This window comes from Sprattus sprattus (assembly GCF_963457725.1).
Source record: "Sprattus sprattus genome assembly, chromosome: 18".
Lineage (NCBI taxonomy): Eukaryota > Metazoa > Chordata > Actinopteri > Clupeiformes > Clupeidae > Sprattus > Sprattus sprattus.
Window position 1 is genome coordinate 28,006,013 of NC_137916.1, and position 23,959 is coordinate 28,029,971.

Consider the following 23,959-nt stretch of genomic DNA (forward strand, 5'->3'; position numbering starts at 1 on the left):
TCAGCTATTTGGTAAGAAAGATAAGAGTTATTGTAGGCAATATTTTTGATTTATTGTCAGGTTAGTGATCAGTGAAAAATTACAAAATGCTATTTGAATCATACTCATACACACTAGTGTTTGTAGACGAGAATTAAGGGAAAAAAGCAAATAGTATTCTTGTTCTTGGTCAGTTATTTGGTAAGGAAGATTAGATTTATTGTAAGCAGTATTGAGTGTCTTATGTTCATTCTTCAGCACTGACATGACATCTTGGTACAAGCTTGAGCATTATGGGCTTCTTGGGCTGATACATCAAATTGAGTTCCATTGGTATCTGAAAACAATAAAGTAAGAGATAAATGTCAGCAGTGGTCAAGAGGAGTAGAAGATTGCAGCCCCATATTAATATTAAGTCCCCTAAAAGCATTTATTGATAAAAAATAAAACATTTAGTAAAGGATTTAAAAACCTGTTACAGCTTTACAAGGTTAATTGTCTGATAATGAAGGCAGCCTACATGAAATGTGTACAAAGCAGGAAATTTAACTTTTAAAGAGAAAATAGTATGAGATAACTAAATCTTGAAAAGTGATGGTTGTTCACAAAGATCTTAAAACTGGATGTTCCTTACCTGAGTCTCTTTGCATGTCTCCAGGCTGAAGTTTTGGAGCAGCCGTACAAAAATCAATTTCACCAACAAAAGAGCATATCTCATCCCAACGCAATTGCGGGGTCCAACTCCAAATGGCATGTAAGCGTATGGATCAATACTCTCCTTATTCTCTTTGCTGAACCTTCAGTAATTCAAACACAGGGATGTTTATTAGAAAAAACTTCCTTGATGAATATTCAATTACTCTGTTAATATTACAGTTATTGTAATTATCCTTGGAGTCAATGAATGCTTGAGCACTAGACTCAGACTATATTTTTCATATAGTGAAGATATGAACAGGGGGATCCTTATTTTTTCATTAAATAAAAATACTACCAGTGGTAATGGAACAGGTTCTGTGCTTTTCTGGTTCAGTGATCCAGCTCTACCTTTCTGGTTTGAAAGCCTCAGGGGAATCCCACAGTTCTGGGTCGCGGTGCAAAGCGTGCACAGAAACGCCAACAAGAGTGCCTTTGGGGATCGTGACTCCATTGATCTCCACTGTCTGTTTGCACATCCTCTCTATACGTGGAGCAGGCGGCCACACTCGCATGGACTCACAGATGACCATATCCAGATACTCCAGGCGCATCAGCTTGTCATAAGTGACCGGGGCCTACAACAACACATCACACTCTGGTGGTACTTGAAATTATGTTGATTTTATTGGCGCCATAATCATTAATAATCTTCTGCAACTTATTCTAGAGGACACATAATACAAATAAATATTCCTTTCAGACATAAAAGAATGAACAGTAGTCTTTACAGTTTTTGAACATACATTGTTTGGAAACACTGAATCAATCTCCTCCACTAGCTTGCTTAGATCATCTGGATTCGTTGCAATATTGTATGCAAGATAGGACAAAGTGGTACTAGTTGTCTCGTATCCAGCCAGGATGAAGATGAATGATTGGGAGAGGATTTCATGATCTGTTAGTCCTGAAAATTACACAGTGAAAAATAAATCAAGACTTCACCTCTATAATTTACCGTAACCGTTATGGGATCTCAGCAAACACTATTCAGCAAAATTCGATACCTTTAACAGGTTGATCTTCGCTGCTTTTCTCAACTTCCTCATTTGAGATTTGAGAACGCATCATGAGTCGCAGGAAGTCCACTCTCCCCTTTCAACAAACAAGAACATCCTGAGTGAGTATCGCAGGACTTACCAACTACCACTACCATTTGCAGTCTAGCATTAAGGACATCAGATGACAATTTACAGCCTGATAAGGTAAATCTTTGGTAAACAATCTCTACCTTTAAGAAGCTCTTGAGGACCCAACTCTTCAGAGAGCACCTCCCTTCCTAACTGGCACCTTGGCTTAACCTGCACTTAAGCAGTAACAGGCCCGCACTTCTTTTTTATTCTTCTAAGTCGTTTTCTATTTTAACAAGCAATATTTACTGTTACACCAGGTTCTTAATACTCTTAGCTTGATTGTTCTCTCCCTTGTACGTCGCTTTGGACAAAAGCGTCTGCTAAATGACTTAATGTAAATGTAAATGTAATGTAAATGTAAACATACATTGTCGTCCTCTAGGTGCTGGTCCTTAATCTTTTGGAGTGCGTTGTAGAAAAAGTCCATTGAAGATTTTGAAAAAAAGCTCATACCCATTTTCTCCATAAGAGGGACCAGAGAAGGAAACATAACTGAATAGGAAGAGAAAGGGGAAGTTGTGAAGGTAACAGCTGTATAAATGTATGTCTACAATTACTTGAGGTTTACTAATTCCTTTGACTTCCCCCGAATGTGTGGTCTGTCTTGTCAGATTAGTAGCACTCCAGTGGGTCGACTACGTAGATCTTTGTGCGGGTAACATATAATCAGGTTCTTTAAACATGCATGATTTCCTTCGGGTGGAAAAAAAACGACTATTTGTATCCATTAATTACCAGAGCAGATAACGTCATTTAATAGGACATGATGTTAAACGCATGTCAAGCAGCAGGTGGCAGCACAGCACAGTTTTGCCACAGCTCAAATGCAGTCACTATTTAGTTTCAGAGTGATAGTTCTGCATGCATGGTTCTGGGATTTGATGGAGGAATGGCAGATTACTATTCCACTGAACAGAAGATGGTTGCTAGGGCCCCTTATTGCTGGGCAACCAGAATAAAAGTGTCACCTTGTGACCTGGCAAGGTATAAATGGACATTATACACCTCTTCTCAGGTCCAACAGCCAAAGAAAGTGTGTAACTGAAGATATTATATTGCAGGAGATGTTCCACTAATCAGCATTCAGCACTTATATGCCTCAAGGACTGTTTCAAGGTGCGATTTGGTGACACCATTAACCATAAGTACTCAAAATACAATTTGTGGAAGTGGATAACGCCCTGGACATTAACAGGTGACAAAGTTACTCTCTCTCTAGTAAGAAGAGTCCAAGCAGCTGGCCTATTCTGTCAAAAGGTTGCCTCTGTTTATTTTCGGATACTTTTCTGGATTAATTCACTTAACTAGCATACTTACTAGAAATGAGAAAAGCTGGATTGGTGAAGCTGAAATTCATAATTTTCTTCATATTGGCAACAAAGGGATCCTTTGGGTTGTTGATGGAATCTGTCTCCACACTGAATGAAGTACTAGCCAGAACATCCATACTGTACACACCAAATATGCTGGGGGGAAACCAAGAAACTACTTTTAAACTATGAATCAGTTCCAAAACAACACATCTGAAGAAGACACAGCTGGCATGAAGCACAGAGCAGTGGACACATAATATGTTTGGGTAGGGAACAGGTTTTACTTACTCTTTTATGTTAACTGATTCCTTTAAGTTTTTTTTTCTCAAATATTCCATTAAACGGTCTGCATATATTGTAGCTATGGGAAAGACCTGGAACAACAGGAATCAACATAATACAATAGTAAGAATTGGTAACTGCATTGTAAGCTCTTGTAAAATGAATTAAGCAAATCTAAGACTCTTGTCTGATCTTTTGTTCAAGTTTTTCTAATCTCATCAATTGACATTCAGTGATAGTAAGTAAGATAGTACACTGTGAGGTGTGTGTGTGTTTTTTTTTTTTACTGTTCCCACACTGTACTCCTCTAGGAGCATAGTCTGGGTGTTGTCTTTTCTCTCCTCCCCTCCCCAATGTTATGCTGTAATTCTTCCCTATCTTTAGCCAGTTTCACTCTGGCAGGGGGACTGCCAATGGAAACTAGTCTTTTGGCTACAATTGGGTGCATTTACATTTTAATGTTTATTAATGCACACTGTCCCTCTTCATCTAATAAACAAATCAAATCAAATCAAATCAAATAGTACTTGGTACATGATCTAATGTCATTCCTTAAGCTAGAGAAGATCAAATTCTCACTTAGAGGGTCAATTGGGAATTTCCACACTACATGGCAGCCTCTCCTCTCATATTTTGATAAAGTAGCTACGACTCCTACTATTTTAAAGAGTTAAAGTACCAGTACCAGTTTTACTGTTACATACAGACACTTTGATTGATTCGATACATTGATAGAGAAAGGTGGACCAACATGAGATGGGAGCACGGGTGGGTTTTCTAAGTTGTGTATATTTTTCTAAAAAAAATAAATAAAAGATGAATCACACAGCTAATTGTGATGTATCTATGCTATTTCATATAATGTGTTTCAATAAACAAATGTTTAAAAAAAAAAAAGATAGTACTTGGTACATGGGTCTTCTAAGTGTTTTCTTTCCTGTATGATTTGCGGACAGCCCACATCCTTCACCTCTTTCATGCGTCCGCTTGTGAATGTTGGAGAGAGAGTATTCCGGATTCTCTTCCACCTCTCATCCTCGACAGTGCTTACTGCATCAGCAAGAGGTCCCACGAAAAGGCCTTTCTGTGTACATACACGTAGTCGTGAGTTTCTTTGGGTATATGTAAAGCATAATATGTAAATGCACATTTTGACAAAAATATTTGGTCAAGAATCAGAATATTTTTCCCCTTGAAAAAAGCTGTCTCGTGCAAGCAGGTGTCTTACTGTAAGCAAGTAACTGATTAGATAAGATGTGTCATATAACCAATGTCCGGTACCCGTAAAATGTTGTAAACCTAATTATATTCACTTTTTAGGGCCTCTCTAAGTATGGGACTATGAGTTATCTGCTATGAGTTATCTGCAGCAAATTCCATTTTGAAGGTGGCCCATATCGACTACAGGCTACTTTCATGCTTATCTTATACTTTAGAAATATGCAGACTTAAAACAACCCCAGCACTAGCACTGACATAATGAAAGGAGGTAGGTGATGTTTATACTATGTATCTCAGATACTGTAGGCCATGAGAACTTACCCTTCTATTGGTGAAGGCAGTGTAAAACTCCTTTACCATAACGGCCTTTATGAACCCAGGGTCTGTCACCATCAGCATTGGTTGTCTGCCCTCAAAGATCCTGAATGATAAATGGGAAAAGTGAAACCTCTGATCTCCATATAGCACCTGCTGAAACCTTCATCACCTGCTTGTCATTCAACTCACCCCCACACTCTTCCATATTTTTGGAGACACTGTTCATCAAATTTGTGAAAACCCTACATGGTGAAAAAATGTGAGTGAAAGTTAGGCTACTGGAAGTGAGCTTCCACATAAAGACTTGACATTAGTGCATAGCATAGGCAATATGTTTTTCTATGGCTTCACTATGTGGCACAATCTATAAGCAAATAGTGTAGAATAAGAGGATTGCTCACTTTCATCGTCATTGATACAAACGACCCCACGAATGGCCAAGGTCGAGGTCCTGGAATGCCCAGATTTTTGAAATATCCGAAAGGCCAAGTTCCGTAACTTGGAAAGAAGGACACCACACAAAAACATGCTGTTAAAATGCTCTATTCACAAAATGCAAATGTATGTTCACCTTAAATGACACAGCAATGCTTTTAAGACTGGACGCGTCACTCGTGACTACACGTAACAAGTCAGGTGAATAAATTGTAACGGAGTTCAATCTAAAATCTTGAAATCTGGAGCCGCACTGTTCAAGCAGATTACCAATTATAAATCGTCTTAATTACACCACGCGTTAGCATATTTTCTTGTCTAAAACACATTGGCTATAGAAGCCTATGTAACAAATACGCTTCAAAGTGTGAAACAGCCTAACGTCACTTACATTATTAAGAGCGTTAAAAGCAAAACGAGTAGACTCCATGTCTCCACTGAGAAGAAAGGCAGCATATTTGTTGTAGTCCGTTAGATGTTTCCGGAAAATGTAAAACTGTGAGAAGTTAAAAAGTAAAACAAAACAAAAAAAAACAGTTTCTTCTTTGCTAACTTAAGAGCGAAAGGGTTTGTGTGAGCTGTAAAAACAGGAAGTAGGCTGTTGGGCAGATATCATCTGAGGCTGGAGCAGAGCAGCATAGGTCTGGCGCGAGTCCACCAAATTGCGCCAGATTCTGCATTATCAGCTGCTATGGCCAGAATCTGAATTTATTGCATTTATTTGCCAAGTAATTTTGCACTTACCTGGAGTTTGCTTTGGCATATTGGTGCATACAATAAACATCAAACAAAGTAAAAGTACTAAACACAAGAGAAACACAAAATATCAAATATATAAAAAAGTAAGGTAAAAAGTTAAATGCTAAACAGGAGTGCAATGTGTGTTAATGTAACACAGACTTGAGGCGTGGGGGCGGGATAAGAGTCCATGGGCCTCATTTATAAAACGTACTTACGCACAGAAAAATGGCACCGGAGACAACTGATCAGCACAGTGCTTCCGGAATGATGGAGAGACAGAGTCTGGCCCGGCTGCTTTGCGGAGGTTCTGTCTCTTGAAGAGTCTGTTGACGTCCCTCTCCGGGATGGAGAGAGTCGTCACTGTGGTGGGGGAGGAGGGAGGGGGCTCTGAGGTGGGCAGTTGTGAGAAGGCGCGGGCCTTTGCTATGGTAGGGAGGTGCAGTTGATGGTGTCGCTGCCAAATGTGAGGACCCTGCCTGATGTGAGTCCGCCAATAGGATGTCTAGAGTCCGCCGCTGCCTGATGTGAGTCCGCATGCGCAAACACAAACGGTTTACGGCAGAAGGCTCAGGAGCAAACTATCCAAGACGTGCATTCTCATACATGGTTTAATATCAACGTATCTGGCTTCTCTTAACGCATAATGTAGGTTTATTTAACGTAGTGTTTTATAATTTTGTCAACGGTTTACAGCATATGGCTCAGTGTCAACATATGGGGCTATGTTGTATTACTGTTACTAGTAGGCTAATGAATGCACTGCTTAACTAATAATTCAATAAACATGAAGCTTAACATCATAAACCTTGGTGGATTTCAAACGTAAACAAATGCGCTTGTCATTCCACTTCATGCTGTAGCCTACACCACCGGCATTACCTGGCTCGTTGTACTACAATAGTGTCGCAAAGTTTGCGCATGCGGCCTCACATCAGGCAGGTCCTCAGTCACAGGGGATGATGTCAGGACTGGACTATTGTCTTTCAAAGCGACAGGCAACGATAGTTGTAAACGTGCTAGAAAAATGTAACTGGAGCCTTTAATACAGCCTATAGATACAATTCTAGGTAAAGTACCCGGAGATAACATTGTCAAGTCAAGGAAGCTCGGGATTTTGTCTAGGTTATGGATACAGAGTTGCAAGAGCACTGCTTTTCCACTGGTCGAATGATAAAATATCAACATATAATCTGGTGTGCGTTTTACCAGAGCATTTTATTTGTCACATTTCTTTACAGCACATTTAGAAAAACAACAGGAGTTGTTCCATTTGAACTACTTTCTATTTGAAGAGAATCAATTGTGATAAAATAAACAAGCATACACAATAGAATAAGAGCTTAAAAAGACTTAACATATAGGACATGTAAAGGCAAAAAAAGTAAGTAAGTTAGTAGGTAAGTAGACTTTATTTATATAGCACATTTTGTACAAGAGTTGCAATTCAAAGTGCTTTACATACAATCAATAAAAGCAAGCAGAAGGAGCAATACATGGAGTAAAAGAACCTAGTGTTCTGATAGGCTTCTTGGATTACTAAAATCATGATAAAGTTACAGAAACATAAAACCATAGATATGGATATTAGAACAATAAACCACCAAAACAAACAACAAATAAGAATTAAAAGCTAATTTGACCAAATAACATAACTTCAGACTACATAAAAGCTTTTAATTTGTGCTTTTCTATAGAGTTAAACCTCACAATGCAGAAATCCCACCAGGATTATAACACAACAACAAGGAAGTAAACAGATAATAGTCCAAAACCAGCGAGGAAATATTGTGATACTAATGATATTGTGTTGATTCTTCAGTACTAATGCCAGATCGCGGTACAAGCTTGGTAGTACAGAAACAGATTATAGTCCAACACAAGCTATGGAAGATGATATTGTGTTAATAATGATATTATGTTCATTCTTCAGAACTAAAGTGAGATCGCGGGACAAGCTTAAGCATTATGGGCTTCTTTGGTCTAATTAGTGCATCAAGTACCATGGGTATCTGAAAAAAATGATAGCAAGAGAGGTAAAGATCAGTTAGACATCCCCATAATATTAGTTCTCAAAAATTGACCATACTATCATTGACCATTGACCATCATATTTATGATACATAATATCATTTATAATAACACGACATTGGCATTGTACATAAAATAATAATTATATTGCAGAAAAGATGTCATGTCAAAAATATACTTTCACTGAAATCATAAACATTATGATCAGCACACGGTAGTGGCTGCCATCATACCAATATAATACACAAACTCGGAGTGTAATTTAGCTACTATTAACGTAATTAATGATTACATTTAATTTAGCTAGTTACCAACTTTAAAAGCATTTAATAACAAAAATGTAAGACATTTAAAACATTTAGAGGGGCTTTAAGAGGTTAAGTTGCAAATATCAACAGTATGAAAGGTATGAAGAAGGTATTGAAGGTATCAAAGATATGAAGAAGTCATTTGAACTAAAAAAAAAAAAAGATTATGAGACAACAGTCGTGATCGCAGATCCAAAAGATGTTAGGAATACGCTCTCTTACCGGAGTCTCTTTGCATGTCTCCAGGTTGAAGTTCTGGAGCAGCCGTACCACAAGCAATTTCACCATCAAAAGAGCGAATCTCATCCCAATGCAATTGCGGGGTCCAAGTCCAAAGGGCATGTAAGCGTATGGATCAATACTCTCCTTATTCTCTTTGCTGAACCTTCAGTAATTAAAACACAGGGATGCTTATTTAGTAACCACATGCTTACAATTACTATGTGAATATTACAGTTTTTTTATTCTTCTTTCCATTTTGCTGTCATTTCTGATATAGTGAAGATCTGAACAAAGGGAATTCTTTATTTGGATAGTCCGTCTACAGAGATTTGACAGTAAATTGTAGTTAAAGGCCCATTATGCAACAATTATACTTCAGGATTAGGGTTAGGATAAGCAGTTTAACCTTAAAATAACAGCTTAAAAAAAATTGGGGCGCTACAATGACTTAATATGGAGAATTGCCTCCGTGCCATTGCTATAGCAGGGTCAATAGGCATATAACTGCGTTCTGTAGTTTTGCCCGCCGCAGCCCGCCGACCTGACTTGTTTACTTTCTGGCGATATAGTAAGTAGCGTATTTGCCGTCTTGCTTTGTCTTATGTTGCACTTGCTTGATGTTTGACAGTGTAAGGACAGTCGTTGAATAACTAGTTTGTCATAATGTCAAAGTCAGCACATTTCAAGAGATTTCGTTAGTTTTAGCTGCTAGCATACATTTAGCGAATAGCTATTGATCCGTTGTGCTGCTTTAACAGAGTTTCAACAGACAGTTTGTTTATAATCTGTACATCTGTAGAGTCTATAGGGGACCATCCAAATAAAGTGTGATACAAAAATACTACCAGTGGTAATGGAACAGGTTCTGTGCTTTTCTGGTTCAGTGATCCAGCTCTACCTTTCTGGTTTGAAAGCCTCAGGGGAATCCCACAGTTCTGGGTCATGGTGCAAAGCGTACACAGGAACGCCAACAAGAGTGCCTTTGGGGATCGTGACTCCATTGATCTCCACTGTCTGTTTGCACATCCTCTCTAGACGTGGAGCAGGCGGCCACACTCGCATGGACTCACAGATGACCATATCCAGATACTCCAGGTGCATCAGCTTGTCATAAGTGACCGGGGCCTACAACAAAACATAAAACTCTGGTGGTACATGTGTTTTTTTTTTGCATCATAATTACTTATGATCTTAAGCAACTTATTCTAGAGGACAGATAGTAATAGTACATTTTCCTTTCAGACATAATAGAATGAACTGTACTCTTTACCGTTTTTGAACTTACATTGTTTGGAAAGACTGAATCAATCTCCTCTACGAGCTTGCTTAGAGCGTCTGGATTGGTTGCCATATCGTAGGCAAGAAAACTAAGAGCGGTGCCTGTTGTGTCGTATCCAGCAATAATGAAGAGGAATGACTGCGAGAGGATTTCATGATCCGTTAGTCCTGAAAATTACACAACGGAGAGAATTGAGTCTTTCAATGTATGATGTAGCTGTTCAAGGCAAAGCCTAAGATTCTGGTGAAAGGCTGTTGATATTTTAAGCTCAGCAGCCAACTCCAAAAACATTTCTTTCCGGGCAATCCAGGTTCCATGTGGACAGGGCCCTAGATAACACCCCTTCCTCCCTTCCCTGCCTCTGGAGCAATGTGATGATGGACTGGAATTATGGAATCAGATAAATAGTAAATAGTTTTTGTAAGTGTAGATAGTTTTTGAAAGTGTAGATACATTTCGTATTTGAAATCCGTATCTGTAAATAGATTTTGAAAGTGAAGATAGTTTTTGAAAGTGTATACATTTCGTATTTTAAATCCGTATCTGTAGATAGGTTTTGAAAGTGTAGATGGTTTCACAGATACAAAATCTATATTACAGATTACAAAATATTTATGGCATTGATCTGATTCCATATGGAATAGTGTATGGCCTGGATGCAACCACTTTGTTTCCCATTTAGAACTCCAGGACAGTGTATGAACACCAAAGGTTTATTTTATTGAGCAGACAAACAGAACTGAATTTGTCACCTTTAAGGCTAAGACTTCACCTACTGTGAAGCAAGAGTGTGCACTACACAGTGAGGTCTTTAAGGCACTAAGTGAGTACAGTACCTTTAACAGGTGTATGAATGGCAGGCTCCACCTTTAAGGCACTGTACCTTTAACAGGCTCCACCTTTAAGGCACTAAGTGAGTACAGTACCTTTAACAGGTGTATGAATGGCAGGCTCCACCTTTAAGGCACTGTACCTTTAACAGGCTCCACCTTTAAGGCACTAAGTGAGTACAGTACCTTTAACAGGTGTATGAATGGCAGGCTCCACCTTTAAGGCACTGTACCTTTAACAGGCTCCACCTTTAAGGCACTAAGTGAGTACAGTACCTTTAACAGGTGTATGAATGGCAGGCTCCACCTTTAAGGCACTGTACCTTTAACAGGCTCCACCTTTAAGGCACTAAGTGAGTACAGTACCTTTAACAGGTGTATGAATGGCAGGCTCCACCTTTAAGGCACTGTACCTTTAACAGGCTCCACCTTTAAGGCACTAAGTGAGTACAGTACCTTTAACAGGTGTATGAATGGCAGGCTCCACCTTTAAGGCACTGTACCTTTAACAGGCTCCACCTTTAAGGCACTAAGTGAGTACAGTACCTTTAACAGGTGTATGAATGACAGGCTCCACCTTTAAGGCACTGTACCTTTAACAGGCTCCACCTTTAAGGCACTAAGTGAGTACAGTACCTTTAACAGGTGTATGAATGGCAGGCTCCACCTTTAAGGCACTGTACCTTTAACAGGCTCCACCTTTAAGGCACTAAGTGAGTACAGTACCTTTAACAGGTTGAGCTTCGCTGCTTTTCTCAGCTTGCTCATTTGAGATTTGGGAACGCAACATGAGTCGCAGGAAGTCCACTCTCCCCTTTCAACAAACAAAAACATCCTGTGTGAGCAAAACACTACCATTTGCAGACTAGCATTAATGACATAAGTTTGTGTCCAGATGAGGTAGATCTTTGGTCAACATACGTTATCACCCTCTTGGTGCTGCTCCTTAATCTTCTGAAGTGTTTGGTAGCAATAGTCCATTAGAGACTTGGAAAATAAACTGATACCCATTTTCTCCATCAGGGGGAGCATGGAAGGAAACATAACTGAATGTAAAGAGAAAAAAGGAGCTTGTGAAGTTAACAACCACATGTGACAACACAAGTGCACCACAGTAACACAGAGAACGATCTCATTTGTAGTGAGCAAAGTCATTCATTGCTTCATGAAAAAAAAGTGGGGTGCAGGCCTTCAGGTCAATTTGCCATCTATGGATACTGATCAGGTATTGCATTGATATCAAGGGTCTATAGAAACTTGCAGTGTATACAGAGATAAATAAATAACCACACACATACATACACATATACATAATTAATAATGCAATACAAGATGTCAAAGCATCGATACAGTATTGTGGAAAATAGCATCTGGATCCAGTGGTGATACTCTACATTACATTATCATCATTTAGCAGACGCTTTTATCCAAAGCGACGTACGAAGGAGAGAACAATCAAGCTACGAACAATAGAGACCTAGTGTAACAGTACTACGTGTGTCTGGCACTGTCACTATCTTTGTCACATCAAAGTCAGACCTGCCTTCTGTTTCTCCCATTATACTTCTCATTGTTTCCTGTCTTTCTGTGCATCACAATAAAAGGCCTAAGGCCAAAAAGTAAACAATACACTGTTTTCTTCGAGGAACCCAACAATGTTACAATATAATTATTGTTCTGTTCTGTACAATATAAATACGTCTTGATTTAAAATGTGGGACAATTTCATTTTTCTAATTACTGCATGTGGAAGAAGATGCAACAACCCATACTTCCTGTGGGCTATAAATAGAAGTAGTAGCACTGAGTTGCACTGATTCCAGGACAGTATTTAAATTAGTTTTTAATTTTATTGTATTATTATAGTTAATTTCTAATATGTAGGCACTCTGAGATTCTTTGGAATGAAAAGTGTGTTAAAAATAAAATGAATTAGTATTATTATTAGTGTTTTCGGAGTAGAAAGTTTGTCCTATAACGGATCATATGGCGTTGGAACTGGCATACTTACGGTTGCGGATTATTAGGATCTCGGAAAGTAGGAAATTCGCGTCATATGACGTCATACACAGTGGGTTCAGGAAGTGTAACGTACTTTCAGGCATTGGTAGGGGTACAGAGACCTCGTTTTTAGCCTTATACTCTAACCCTAACCCTAATCCTAAAAAATCCTAAAAAAAAAGTTGATTCTGACACTATTCTACTTTCCGGGATCTGATAAATCTGCAACCCATACTTACTAGCAATGAGAAGGATTGGATTGAACAGGCTGAAATCCAGAAGTTTCTTTACTTTGGCAACAAAGGGATCCTTTGGGTTGTTGATGGAATCAGACTCCACACTAAATGAAGTACTGATCAGAACATCCATATTGTACAAACTAAACGTGCTGTGGGTAAAAAACAACAACATTCAAATGGACCGTCATGTTTTGTGTAAACAGAACTACTATGGGCACCGAGGGGTGTATAGAAATATTAAGTTTTGGACGGGAAAAGGTTCGACTTACTCTTTCATATTAATTGGTTCCTCTAAGTTTTGTTTTTTCAAGTGCTCTACTAAACGTTCTGCATAATCTCCAACTATAGGAAATACCTGGAACAACAGATTTAATCAATTTAAAAGGTGAATCATTTGTATTTGCATTGCATGCTCATTTAACCTAAATAAAGCAGATTATTTTTTCTGAGAGTCCATTTAAGCTTTTGTTCAACTTTTCCTCATCCCAACATGTATATTCATTGATAGTTCTTTGCAATACAATCATTTTATGACTACAATCAATCAGACGTGAATTACCTCTTTTATCCGTCCACTTGTGAATGTTGGAGAGAGAGTATTCCGGATTCTCTTCCACCTCTCATCCTCGACAGCGGTGAGTGCATCAGACAAGGGCCCAGAAAGAAGATCTTTCTGTACGCATAAAGTCATATATAAGATGTAACCTCACATTTTGGGAAGAATATTTGGACAAACATCACAATAATTGTACCCTTTTTGAAACCTTGAATGCTCCTTAATCTGCTGGTCTGGCGGCTTTAAGTACAATTGTGCAAATCCTTGTGCAAAAGATTTTGAATGATGTATTAACTGTATCTTGCTGAAACAATTCTCCTGTTATTACGTTCACTTTACGAGGGCATCTAAATTTGGTGCTACACTTTGGACACTACAGGTTGACTCCTCCAATATATTATAATATATTATAATATAATAATATTTTTAACTTTTATAACGTAATATTTTTCTGCCAGATAAATAAATTACGCTTGGGCAATGATGAGTTGTGATTGACGCATTCTAATGTTCCCTGTCACAGAAGAATGACCACGCCCCCATACAAAACTCCAATCCTCTCTGCCATATCCGCCAACCGTTATCGCCCTGAAAATAGGGTCTTAGTAGAGGCACTGACACATCGAAGGGGAGCACTCTATGTTCCTGTCAAGTATGAGTCATATATTGCAAGCCACAACACGGAAAGGCAAGGACCTACCCTTCTGTTGGTGAAGGCAGTGTAAAACTCCTTGACCATAACTGCTTTAATGATGGCAGGGTCTGCTACCATCAGCACCGGTGATCTTCCCTCAAAGATCCTGAACGATAAAAGGGAAGCTGAAAGTACCACCACCAGTGGTGTGGTCCAGGGTATACGAAGGTATACAGAGTATACCCACTTATTTTTCAGTCAGCGTTGCGTATACCCACTTCTCAAAACAGGGCGTTTAGCCTGTGCTGTATGGGCTGCTTACAAAAATTAAGAGTATACCCACTTCTCCCGGGACCACTACACCACTGACCACCACCCTATATAATGTACTGAAACCTGTTATTTGCAATTTTACTCACCCCCACATTTTTCCATATTTTTGGAGACATTGCATGTCAAAGTTGTGAAAACCCTACACAGTGAAAACAAAGTGGAAGTGAACTTTACAAAACAAAACATACTTTTTTTGTATGGTGTCAAAAATGTTTGCCTAATGTTAAACGATTGCTCACTTTAATTATTACTGTTCCAAATGACCCCAGGAATGGCCAAGGTCGAGGTCCCGGAATGCCCAGATTTGTGAAATATCCGTAAGGCCAGGTCCCATATCTTAAAGGGAGACCACATACACAATCCATTACCCTATAAATCCCCTTAATGAGAAAATGTAGATGTCTGTTAACAGAGCTGAAGCGGTAGGGGGTCTTAAGGGAGGACTACAATTAAATTACATAACATGCATCATGGCCTTTACACAAGCTCCCTGTGTCATGTCTAAATTCAGGCAGGGACAACAGAACGATCCAATAGCAATGTCAACAGTGATTTGCGTATTGTAATATCCTGTGATATTGTGTTCTGTGCCTGTTAGGTTTCCTGAAATGTTGTGTGCCTTTTAGGGGGATTTAGGGGGTGGAGTTAAGTGTGTGCGCTAGAGTGTGTGCGTGTGCAAGTGTGAGATTGAAGATGATAGTAAGTTGGTGCTATCTATTTCTAGTTAAAAGCGTGAGTTGTGGCTGAAACAGCAACTCGGTTGTTATATGCTTGTTTGAACAATAAAGCACGGGAAGTTTCCCACGAGTTTGACCAAGAAGACCGTCTGGAGTATTACAGTATATTAAATTGGCTGATTTGGTTAATGGCACATTCTCTTCAAAATATCTAGTTCTTATTAACCCCCATTAGAGTGCTACACAGTGTTAGCATAAGATGTCTAAAGTGTGTAGGAAACGTGCAGAAATATAACGTGGCTTTAAGTACTCTTCTAAGTGGACATAGACATAAAAACTGCTTTTCCAAGTGTTTCTGACAGTTCCATCTACTGTCGCAAGTACTAGAGCTATTTCAGTAAATTGAAATTGATGTGTATTCAAACATATTTAAGAGCCACAATGTCGAGTATGTCTGAACTGGCATTATTGTCCATTGAGAACAACATGGCAAAACAAGTGGATTGCGATGATGTAATCGCAAACTTTGCTGCGACACCACGAGTCTTCAAGTTTTAAGACCTCCCATGTTGCACTTTTGAACCGATGCCAAGAAAAAGGTCGCACTGGCCAAGTATGTTACCCATAAATGCCACCGTAACAGAAAGTTAAGTGCCCCATTGGTAAATACAACACGCAAGGATTGCAGAGAGAAAGCATCCCAACCTGTTGCTGCACTGTTCATACAGGTTACCAACTACCAATCGTCTCCCATGTGGTAACCGTATTATCAGTTCTTGTGTAGCCTAATCTAAAAATACACTAGGACAGAGCCCTTACAGAATATATTATAGAAATAAAATAGTAAACTTACATTATTAAGAGCGTAAGAAGCAAAACTAAGAGACTCCACGTCTCCATTGACAATGAAGGCAGCATATTTATCTACGTCAGTCCGTAACTAGCAAAGTTGTCCTGGAAATAGAAATCTGTAAGAAGTTATTGCCTGGACTAAAGCTGAGGACACACAGCATTTAAAGGGTTTGCGTGGGCGCTGTAAAAACAGGAAATGGGCTGGAATAAGTGTCATGTGATCTTCAGAGACAGACAGAATCTCTTCCCAACTGTGGGCTATCTGTGATGCCGAAACAGTGATAGATAGATGGAAAGAAAAGTAACCGGAGTATAGACCAATTATTATTATTATTAATAAATGTTTTTAACCAGAAAACAATTTGGCTGCCTTGGTGTTGTAAATGGTAAATAAACACAAGTATTAAGTATGATTAAGTAGGCTATATTTAAGCTATTAGTTATTGTGTAAGTGTAAAGTACAAAAATACAAGTACATAAAGGACTTAAGTCTTAATTCCACGGCTTCCATGACATTTTCCCACCTGTCTCTGAAAGGAATGTGGTGGCCTTTGAAGGATAGTTGTGCAGAACACACTTCTGTAAATGCCAGGTTCAGACACATAAAAGTGAACAGCAAACATTTAATTCCTCTCAAAAGGTGGGAAATCATTTTACTGTATGAAAATTCAATAACATACACTCATGGTGAAACAGATGATGCAGTTCATGACTGATAGAAGAATAGTTTTCTGTACAGTGTGTTTGGCATTGAGTGTAAAGCTGCAGAAACCATAAAATCCAACAGAAAAAAATACAGTGAATCAACAGCACTTTTCAAAAAACACTTAAAAATATCCAGAGCAAATCATTCTCGAAATCTGACGGTCTGAGCATTTAACATACAACACAGCTAAAAAGGGAACAAAACAATGCCTGTCAGTTAAAAAAACACAACAAGTCATGGGGATTTTGTTAAGCAAATTATGCTTAATGCAATGTTTATCTTTCTTGTTAAAGTGATGCCCGGGCCATGGCTTAAGAGTGCAGTTGCTGTGTGCAAAGGCAATACAGTTCCTTCCACCCACAAACAATCACTGGGAATTACTACATTTATACTATCGGAGGAAACAAATCATAACAGAATCCTTGCTAAAGTTTTCGGTCTAATTTGAAGTCAAATCAAGTGCTTTTGTAGTTGTTGTTGTTGTTGTTGTGATGCTGGGAGGATACTAAGCAGTGGAAACACCGCCTTACAACGACTACCCCTCCTTTGCTGGCCACCTGAAAGGGGAGGATTTCTTTGGATACTGGCTCTATTGACTTTAGTGAATCAGTGAACGAGCACATACAGCAGACAGCACTACTCAGCGCTTCATATTCAAATAAAAGTCCTAAATAACTTTACATTGAGCATAGGTGACAGGCTGCGTGGACATTGTGGATAATCGGATGTTAGACTCGACTTGGTACCTAATTAAGCAGTCATTCACGCATGGTGTTATTCCATTGAGATCCACTGGGAAAGTGACACAGGATTGGTGTTGGAATGATTCCTTTGAGACATAGAAGAGAGACATAGAAGAGAGAATGTTCTTCCGTAGATGCACTATTCATCATTGTATGACCTGCCTTTTCGTTATGGATACCCTGCTTTCAACATACATCTAAAAAAGTAGATTTGAACTCTGGGTTGCACACACAGATGCGAGTCATGACTCCATTCTCTTACACACATGTGTACACACTCACACACACAAACACACAAATAAAACGTGATCATACACTTCCAAATGTAGTGATTATCTCAGGTGCTTTTGCAGACAAGTTTTTTTTCTTCCTGTGAACAAGAAGTTTTTCTTAATCAATGAATTAATAATTATTTCCTCTTCTTTTGAAATTGACACGATCACTGATCAGCATGAAAGTACATACAAACCCAACAAATGACCAGTCATAAATATCTTATATAGTGCTCGAAGTGAAATGTCAAATGTCCGTGAGTATCTCTCCACTAGTGTCATTTGCTCCTCCTTCCTTCTCTCTTTCCTTCCTTCTTTCCATCCATCCATCCATCCATCCTTCCACTGCACGATCCCACCAGCTATCAGACTCGGAGCCAAAGCCAGAGGGAGCAAAACACCCTTTTTTAAAATTCTTTTTAAAGTTAGTTCCATCACCAACTGAGCCCCCGGCCGTCACACAAAGGACGAGAAGCCCGTGACGGGAGTCCGTGAGCCCGTGGCGGGCTGTCCGGCGGGGGTGTACACGCCGCCCACGCTGTGCTGGGTGACCACAGTCTGGTAGTAGGAGTCCGTGTCGCCGCTGGCGCACTCCTCGTAGGCGCAGGCCAGCGTCTGCTTCAGGCCCTTCTGCTGCCTCTTCCACGAGTTGAAGTACGACGGGTCGCTCATGTAGTGGTTCACGAACGAGTGCTTGACCTGGTCCTCCTCGCAGTCACTGTCCGTGGCCTTGGAGAAAAAAGGAAGTGTGTGTTGGGGTGTGAGAGGGGGCAGAGAGAGAGAGGGAGGGAGGGAATAGAAAGGGAAAGAAGTTGTGTACTGACATTCTGTTTGACACATGAGCAGATTGTCTTTGTGCAATTGTTTTGCTACGTGCCCCCATTGCAAATCTTGGGATTGAGGGAGTTTAGCCGGAAATCAGATTTAGGGCTTGTCCTCACAGTAGAGCTGGTGTGTGTGTGTGTGTGTGCGTGTGTGTGTGTGTGTGGGTGTGTGTGTGTGTGTGTGTGTGTGTGAGTGTGAGTGTGTGTGTGTGTGTGTGAGGGTGAGTGTGAGTGTGAGTGTGAGTGTGAGTGTGAGTGTGTCTGTGTGAGTGAGTGTGTGTGTGTGTGTGTGTATGTGTCCGGTGTGTGTGTGTGTGTGTGTGTGTGTGTGTCCGGTGTGTGTGTGTGTGTGTGTGTGTGTGTGTGTGTGTGTGTGTGTGTGTATGTGTCCGGTGTGTGTGTGTGTGTGTGTGTGTGTCCGGTGTGTGTGTGTGTGTGTGTGTGTGTGTCTGAGTGTGAGTGTGAGTGTGTGTGTGTGTGTGTGTGTGTGTGTGTGTGTGTGTGTGTGAGTGAGTGTGTGTGTGTTTACCTCTGACTCCGAGGCCTCTGTGGGCCTCTCTGTGAGGGCGGTGCTCTCGGTCGCCACGCCGCCATTGTAGTTGTTGCAGATGTCCTCGTCTGAGTAGCGAAGCCCTGCTGGGTTGGGCCGAGGGGGAGATCTGGGACAGGGAAAGAATGGCGGGGTCAGGAAGAATGAGTGTGTGTGTGTGTGTGTGTGTGTGTGTGTGTGTGAGTGTGGGAGAGGGAGAGAATGGCGGGGTCAGGAAGAATGAGGGTGGGATACAGGCCGGGGCCTGCCTTCTTCATAGCTGTCCTTATCTTTAAGCAAGGCGAAAAATGTAACACTAAACTGAAGACACGTTAGCACAACTGCTGGTGTGTTTTCTTGCTGTTATGATTGCGTTAGTTCTTTTGTGCTGCATTTACTGGTGTTGGTGTTCACAGTGATTGAGCTCTTTTGTGTGATCTGGGCTTTTGTTTGGTAGTATTGAGTTACATCTACTGCACAAAAAGGAGGATTCATGTACACAGATCTAAATGGCTGGAACAGGCGTGTCTAGTGTGCAGAATATCAGGTCTACCGACCTCAAATTTCCATCCACAACAATATTCCCATTCAACCTCAAATTCTCATCCAAAACAATAGTGCCATTCAACCTCAAAACCATACCAAGATAAAACACTCAACAAGCTTGTAAGTACTAAATTCACCTCATGAATAGGAACATCACATACACACTTGTCACTACTGAACTCATCCCAATTCAATACTGAATTCTGGTCTCGGGTTGAAGAGGTGTTCTTTTAACCCTTATAACTACATGACTATGAAATAATTAAAATAATGATGACAGTATTAGTATTAGTATCAGTTTAATCAATAAGTTTATCAGCCTTGTATTCATGTATGAAGAATGAAAGGCACTCCTAAAGAGACGAGAAAACAGGCCTGTCAGAGATATGATAGCTCTGCCTCCCCTCACCGTGTCCCGGTCCCGTTCTTGCGTAGGAAGGTGCTCTTGACGTGCAGAGGTCTGCTGTTCAGCTCCAGCGCTGTGAAGCCTCCGTTGTCGAGGGTGACAGACTCCTGCACCGTGGAGACAGCTTTACCTGCTGGGAGGTGAAGGAGACATGAGCGTCATCGCCACAGGGAGAGGGGACATATGTTCAGGGAGAGAGGACAATTGTCCAGGGAGAGAGGACAAATGTCCAGGGAGAGAAAGGACAAATGTCCAGGGAGAGAGGACAAATGTCCAGGGAGAGAAAGGACAAATGTCCAGGGAGAGGGGACAAATGTCCAGGGAGAGAGGATAAATGTCCAGGGAGAGAAAGGACAAATGTCCAGGGAGAGAGGACAAATGTCCAGGGAGAGGGGACAAATGTCCAGGAGAGGGGACAAATGTCCAGGGAGAAAGGACAAATGTCCACAGCATGCAAATGTCCACGCCATAGTGTCACGGAAACATAAACTGAATTAATCAAAGAATGTTTATATAAAAAGTAGGGCTGTAAACATAACGCGTTAATCTATGTGATTAATGCGGCCGCGATTAACGCAATACAATATTTTAACACAATTAACAAACTTTTTTTTTAAATCCCTTTATTTGGAAAGGACATGAAGTTATGACAGGCCAGTTACATCAGGCCAGACTTGTACCTGTGTCCCCTTGGGCAATGTAGCCCGTAAGTAGGGGGCTTGGCCTACCATTTTATGGGTGCGATGAGGCACAGGTGGGGCTTGTTCAAAGTGGGGAATGACCTAGTTTGAGAACCACTGCGGTAGTTGAAGATGAAGAGAGCTGAGGGATTGTTGTGCGGAAAGTCCCTGTTTAAGAGCCAAAATGACCAATCGACAAAACTAAACTTATATGTAGCATTTGTCAAGCTGAATTTAGCTATCACAGAAGCAGCTCATCTTGAAGTTATCACCTTAATGCAAAGCACCCCACAGAAAGCAGACCCAGGTTAGATGATCGCAACCCACACTCAGGAAAATAACTTAACCAGTACGTGAAAAGGTTACCATTTGGGTTGCAGTTGACTGTCGGCCCATCAACATAGTAGGACATAGGAGGACAGTGGGCTGATTGAGGTGATTCAAATTGCTTCAGGGGAAATCCTTACGATTTAGCATTGAGGGGCACCATTGTGTTACATTTGTTTTTCTAAAATACACGCTGTGTGTAGTGATTACTTTTTTATTTGTAAGATTTAGTCTTAAGAAGAGAAACAAACTTTTAATTGCGATTAATTGCACACACATTTATGAAAAGTGTGAGAAGGGAAATCTGTGTTTGGTAGGAATGGCTTCGGTTATGACAAGTATAAAAAGGGAAAGCTGTGTTTGGTATGAAGGGCTTCAGTTATGCATCCCTCCAAACAAACTAATGAAGTCTCTCTAATGCAGAAATATCAAATGGAGAAACAGATGCTGTGCATGTCAGAGGTAAATTGGTAAATTGGTCAATGGCCAGTTAAGTGGTGTAGCCAGCTGGAGAAGGATCATCAGGAGTCACTTCACACACAGACACACACACACACACATATATTAAGCTGGAGAAGGATCATCAGGAGTCACTTCACACTGGATGCTGACCAGGAAACCCATTTATCCCTAACCCTGGGAGCCTGTGCTGGAAGGCACGCTGGATCCGATAGCCTACTTCTAAAACACATACACACACACACACACACACACACACACACACACACACACACACACACAGTGAGTGAGTGAGAGTGTGTGAGTGTGTGAGTGAGTGAGTGAGTGAGTGAGTGAGTGAGTGAGTGAGTTTGTGTGTGTGTGTGTGTGTGAGTGAGTATGAGTGAGTGAGTGAGTGAGTGAGTATGTGTGAGTGAGTGAGTGAGTATGTATTAGTGAGTGAGTGAGTGAGTGAGTATGAGAGTGAGTGAGTGAGAGTGATTGTGAGAGAGTGAGTGTGAGAGAGTGAGAGTGTGAATATGAGTGTGAGTTAGTAAGTGAGAGTGTGTGCAAGAGTGAGTGAGTGAGTGAGTTAGTATGAGTGAGTGTGAGAGTGAGACAGTGTGAGTGAGTGAGTGTGTGAGAGAGTGAGTGAGTGTGAGAGAGTGTGAGTGAGTGAGAGTGTGAATATGAGTGTGAGTAAGCGAGAGTGTGTACAAAAGTGAGTGAGTATGTGTGTGTGAGTGAGTGAGTGAGTGAGTGAGTGAATATGAGTGTGAGTGAGTGAATGAGAGTGTGTGAGAGTGAGAGAGTGTGAGTGAGTGTGAGTAAGTGAGAGAGTGTGTGAGAGTGAGTGAGTGAAAGTGTGAGTGAGTGAGTGTTTGTGAGTGAAAGTGAGAGTGTTTGTGAGTGAGACTGAGTGAGTGAGTGTTAGTGAGTGAAAGTGTGAGTGTTTGTGAGTGAGACTGTGAGTGAGTGAGTGAGTGTTAGTGAGTGAAAGTGAGAGTTAGTGAGCGTGAGTGAGTGAGAGTGTGAGTGTGTGAGAGTGTGTGCAAGAGTGAGTGAGTGAGTGAGAGTGAGAGAGTGTAAGTGAGTGAGTGTGTGTGTGAGAGTGAGAGTGTGTGCAAGAGTGAGTGAGTGAGTGAGTGTGTGAGAGTGAGAGTGTGAATATGAGCTTTAGTGAGTGTGTGAAAGTGTGTGCAAGAGTGAGTGAGTACGAGATTGATTGTGAGAGAGTGAGAGTGAGAGTTACTGAGCGTGAGTGAGTGAGTGAGTAAGTGAGAGTGTGCGAGAGTGTGTGCAAGAGTGAGTGAGTGAGTGAGAGTGTGTGAGAGTGAGAGTTACTGAGCGTGAGTGAGTGAGTAAGTGAGAGTGTGTGAGAGTGTGTGCAAGAGTGAGTGAGTACGAGAGTGAGAGTGAGTGCAAGAGTGAGTGAGTAGGAGAGTGAGAGTGTGTGTGAGAGTGTGTGCAAGAGTGAGTGAGTACGAGAGTGAGAGTGTGTGTGAGAGTGTGTGCAAGAGTGAGTGAGTAGGAGCGTGAGCTCTGGACCACCTCACCTGTGGTGCCCTTGTGCCTCCTGCTCTGGCCATGGAAGAGCAGCGTGAACACCACCACCAGCAGCAGGATCAGGCCGCTGAGGGCCAGGATGATCAGGAACCACCACTCCTCGTAGAACGGAGTCTCCAGCTGGGCTACAGGCGGAAGATGAGAGAGAAAAAAAATAAAGTATTAATTTATCTATCTATCTATCTATCTATCTATCTATCTATCTATCTATCTATCTATCTATCTATCGGCAATCGCCTGTGATGTGATGTTACATGCTATGCTTCTCTCCCAAAAGTACGTGAAGAGGGAGAAAATGGGAGTTATCCTGAATCTTGCTTTCTACTTTTCCGACAAACACGAGAGAGTGGCACCGTTTGGGTAGTCTGGGTGCCATCCGTTTTGTACTCGCTCAACTGATTGCTGCCTTCTCGCTGAACAAACAAAGATGGCACCCAGGCTACTGTTTGGGTATCATAGTAGTAATAATAGTATCAACTTCCGAAGTGTGTGTGTGCATTGTCGGGGGAACTTATTTGAGGCAGGTCAGCAGTAAACCTCTTCTTGAACCTTAAAAAAGTATCTAACCGTATGGTTGGCTATGTGTTCAAAACAGTTGGCTTTCAGTTTGGGGCCTTGGGAGAACATATGCTGTTTAAACACATAGTGTCTCATCGACTACTGAATCCAAACCAAATGAGGACTGTTATTTCCTTTGCTGTTGGCATGATGCCAGCATTTGCAAGTCACAAGACAGCAGTGTCAGTGTATCAATCACATTCTGACATCTGAACTTTTACCGAACAGACAACATTCCAGTCGTGCCAAACAAACAGTGTTCAGATACGTGCGGGGGTGACAGATGG

The 23,959-nt window shown here is 40.8% G+C and overlaps 2 protein-coding genes across 2 annotated transcripts in view; both read right to left on the reverse strand.

The window, feature by feature from the left end:
- Positions 1-16,193, reverse strand: LOC308379219 (uncharacterized protein). The gene is made up of 24 exons (XM_080856277.1): positions 16,079-16,193; positions 14,788-14,884; positions 14,635-14,687; positions 14,282-14,381; positions 13,585-13,698; positions 13,295-13,380; positions 13,026-13,174; positions 11,707-11,831; positions 11,512-11,599; positions 9,962-10,122; positions 9,575-9,801; positions 8,677-8,839; positions 8,052-8,127; positions 6,334-6,541; positions 4,946-5,045; positions 4,365-4,487; positions 3,410-3,495; positions 3,126-3,274; positions 2,176-2,300; positions 1,683-1,770; positions 1,422-1,582; positions 1,027-1,253; positions 614-776; positions 1-316 (listed from the first exon to the last, which is right to left on the reverse strand). Exons 1-24 carry the CDS (start codon positions 16,141-16,143, stop codon positions 227-229), a joined length of 3,024 nt encoding a protein of 1,007 aa, XP_080712403.1. The 5' UTR covers positions 16,144-16,193; the 3' UTR covers positions 1-226.
- Positions 16,194-16,769: 576 nt separating this feature from the next.
- sdk1a (sidekick cell adhesion molecule 1a) overlaps positions 16,770-23,959 on the reverse strand; it is a 170,058-nt gene continuing 162,868 nt past the window's right edge. The window contains exons 41-44 of the mRNA XM_080856312.1: positions 23,105-23,239; positions 20,107-20,236; positions 19,152-19,281; positions 16,770-18,527 (exon numbers count right to left, since the gene is read on the reverse strand). Coding sequence (XP_080712438.1) covers positions 18,255-18,527; positions 19,152-19,281; positions 20,107-20,236; positions 23,105-23,239 — 668 coding nt within the window. The 3' untranslated portion in view covers positions 16,770-18,254. The remainder of the gene's footprint in view (positions 18,528-19,151; positions 19,282-20,106; positions 20,237-23,104; positions 23,240-23,959) is intronic.

Bases quoted from the DNA above. Each gene is read 5' to 3' on its own strand.
- LOC308379219 (XM_080856277.1), bottom strand. From the start codon at position 16,143: ATGCTGCCTTCATTGTCAATGGAGACGTGGAGTCTCTTAGTTTTGCTT. The intron at 2,301-3,125 runs GTAAGTATGCTA...CTTCCTATTCAG, and splicing joins TCCAGCTTTTCTCATTTCTA to TTATGTTTCCTTCTCTGGTC. The intron at 1,254-1,421 runs GTATGTTCAAAA...GTGTTGTTGTAG, and splicing joins ATTCAGTGTTTCCAAACAAT to GCCCCGGTCACTTATGACAA.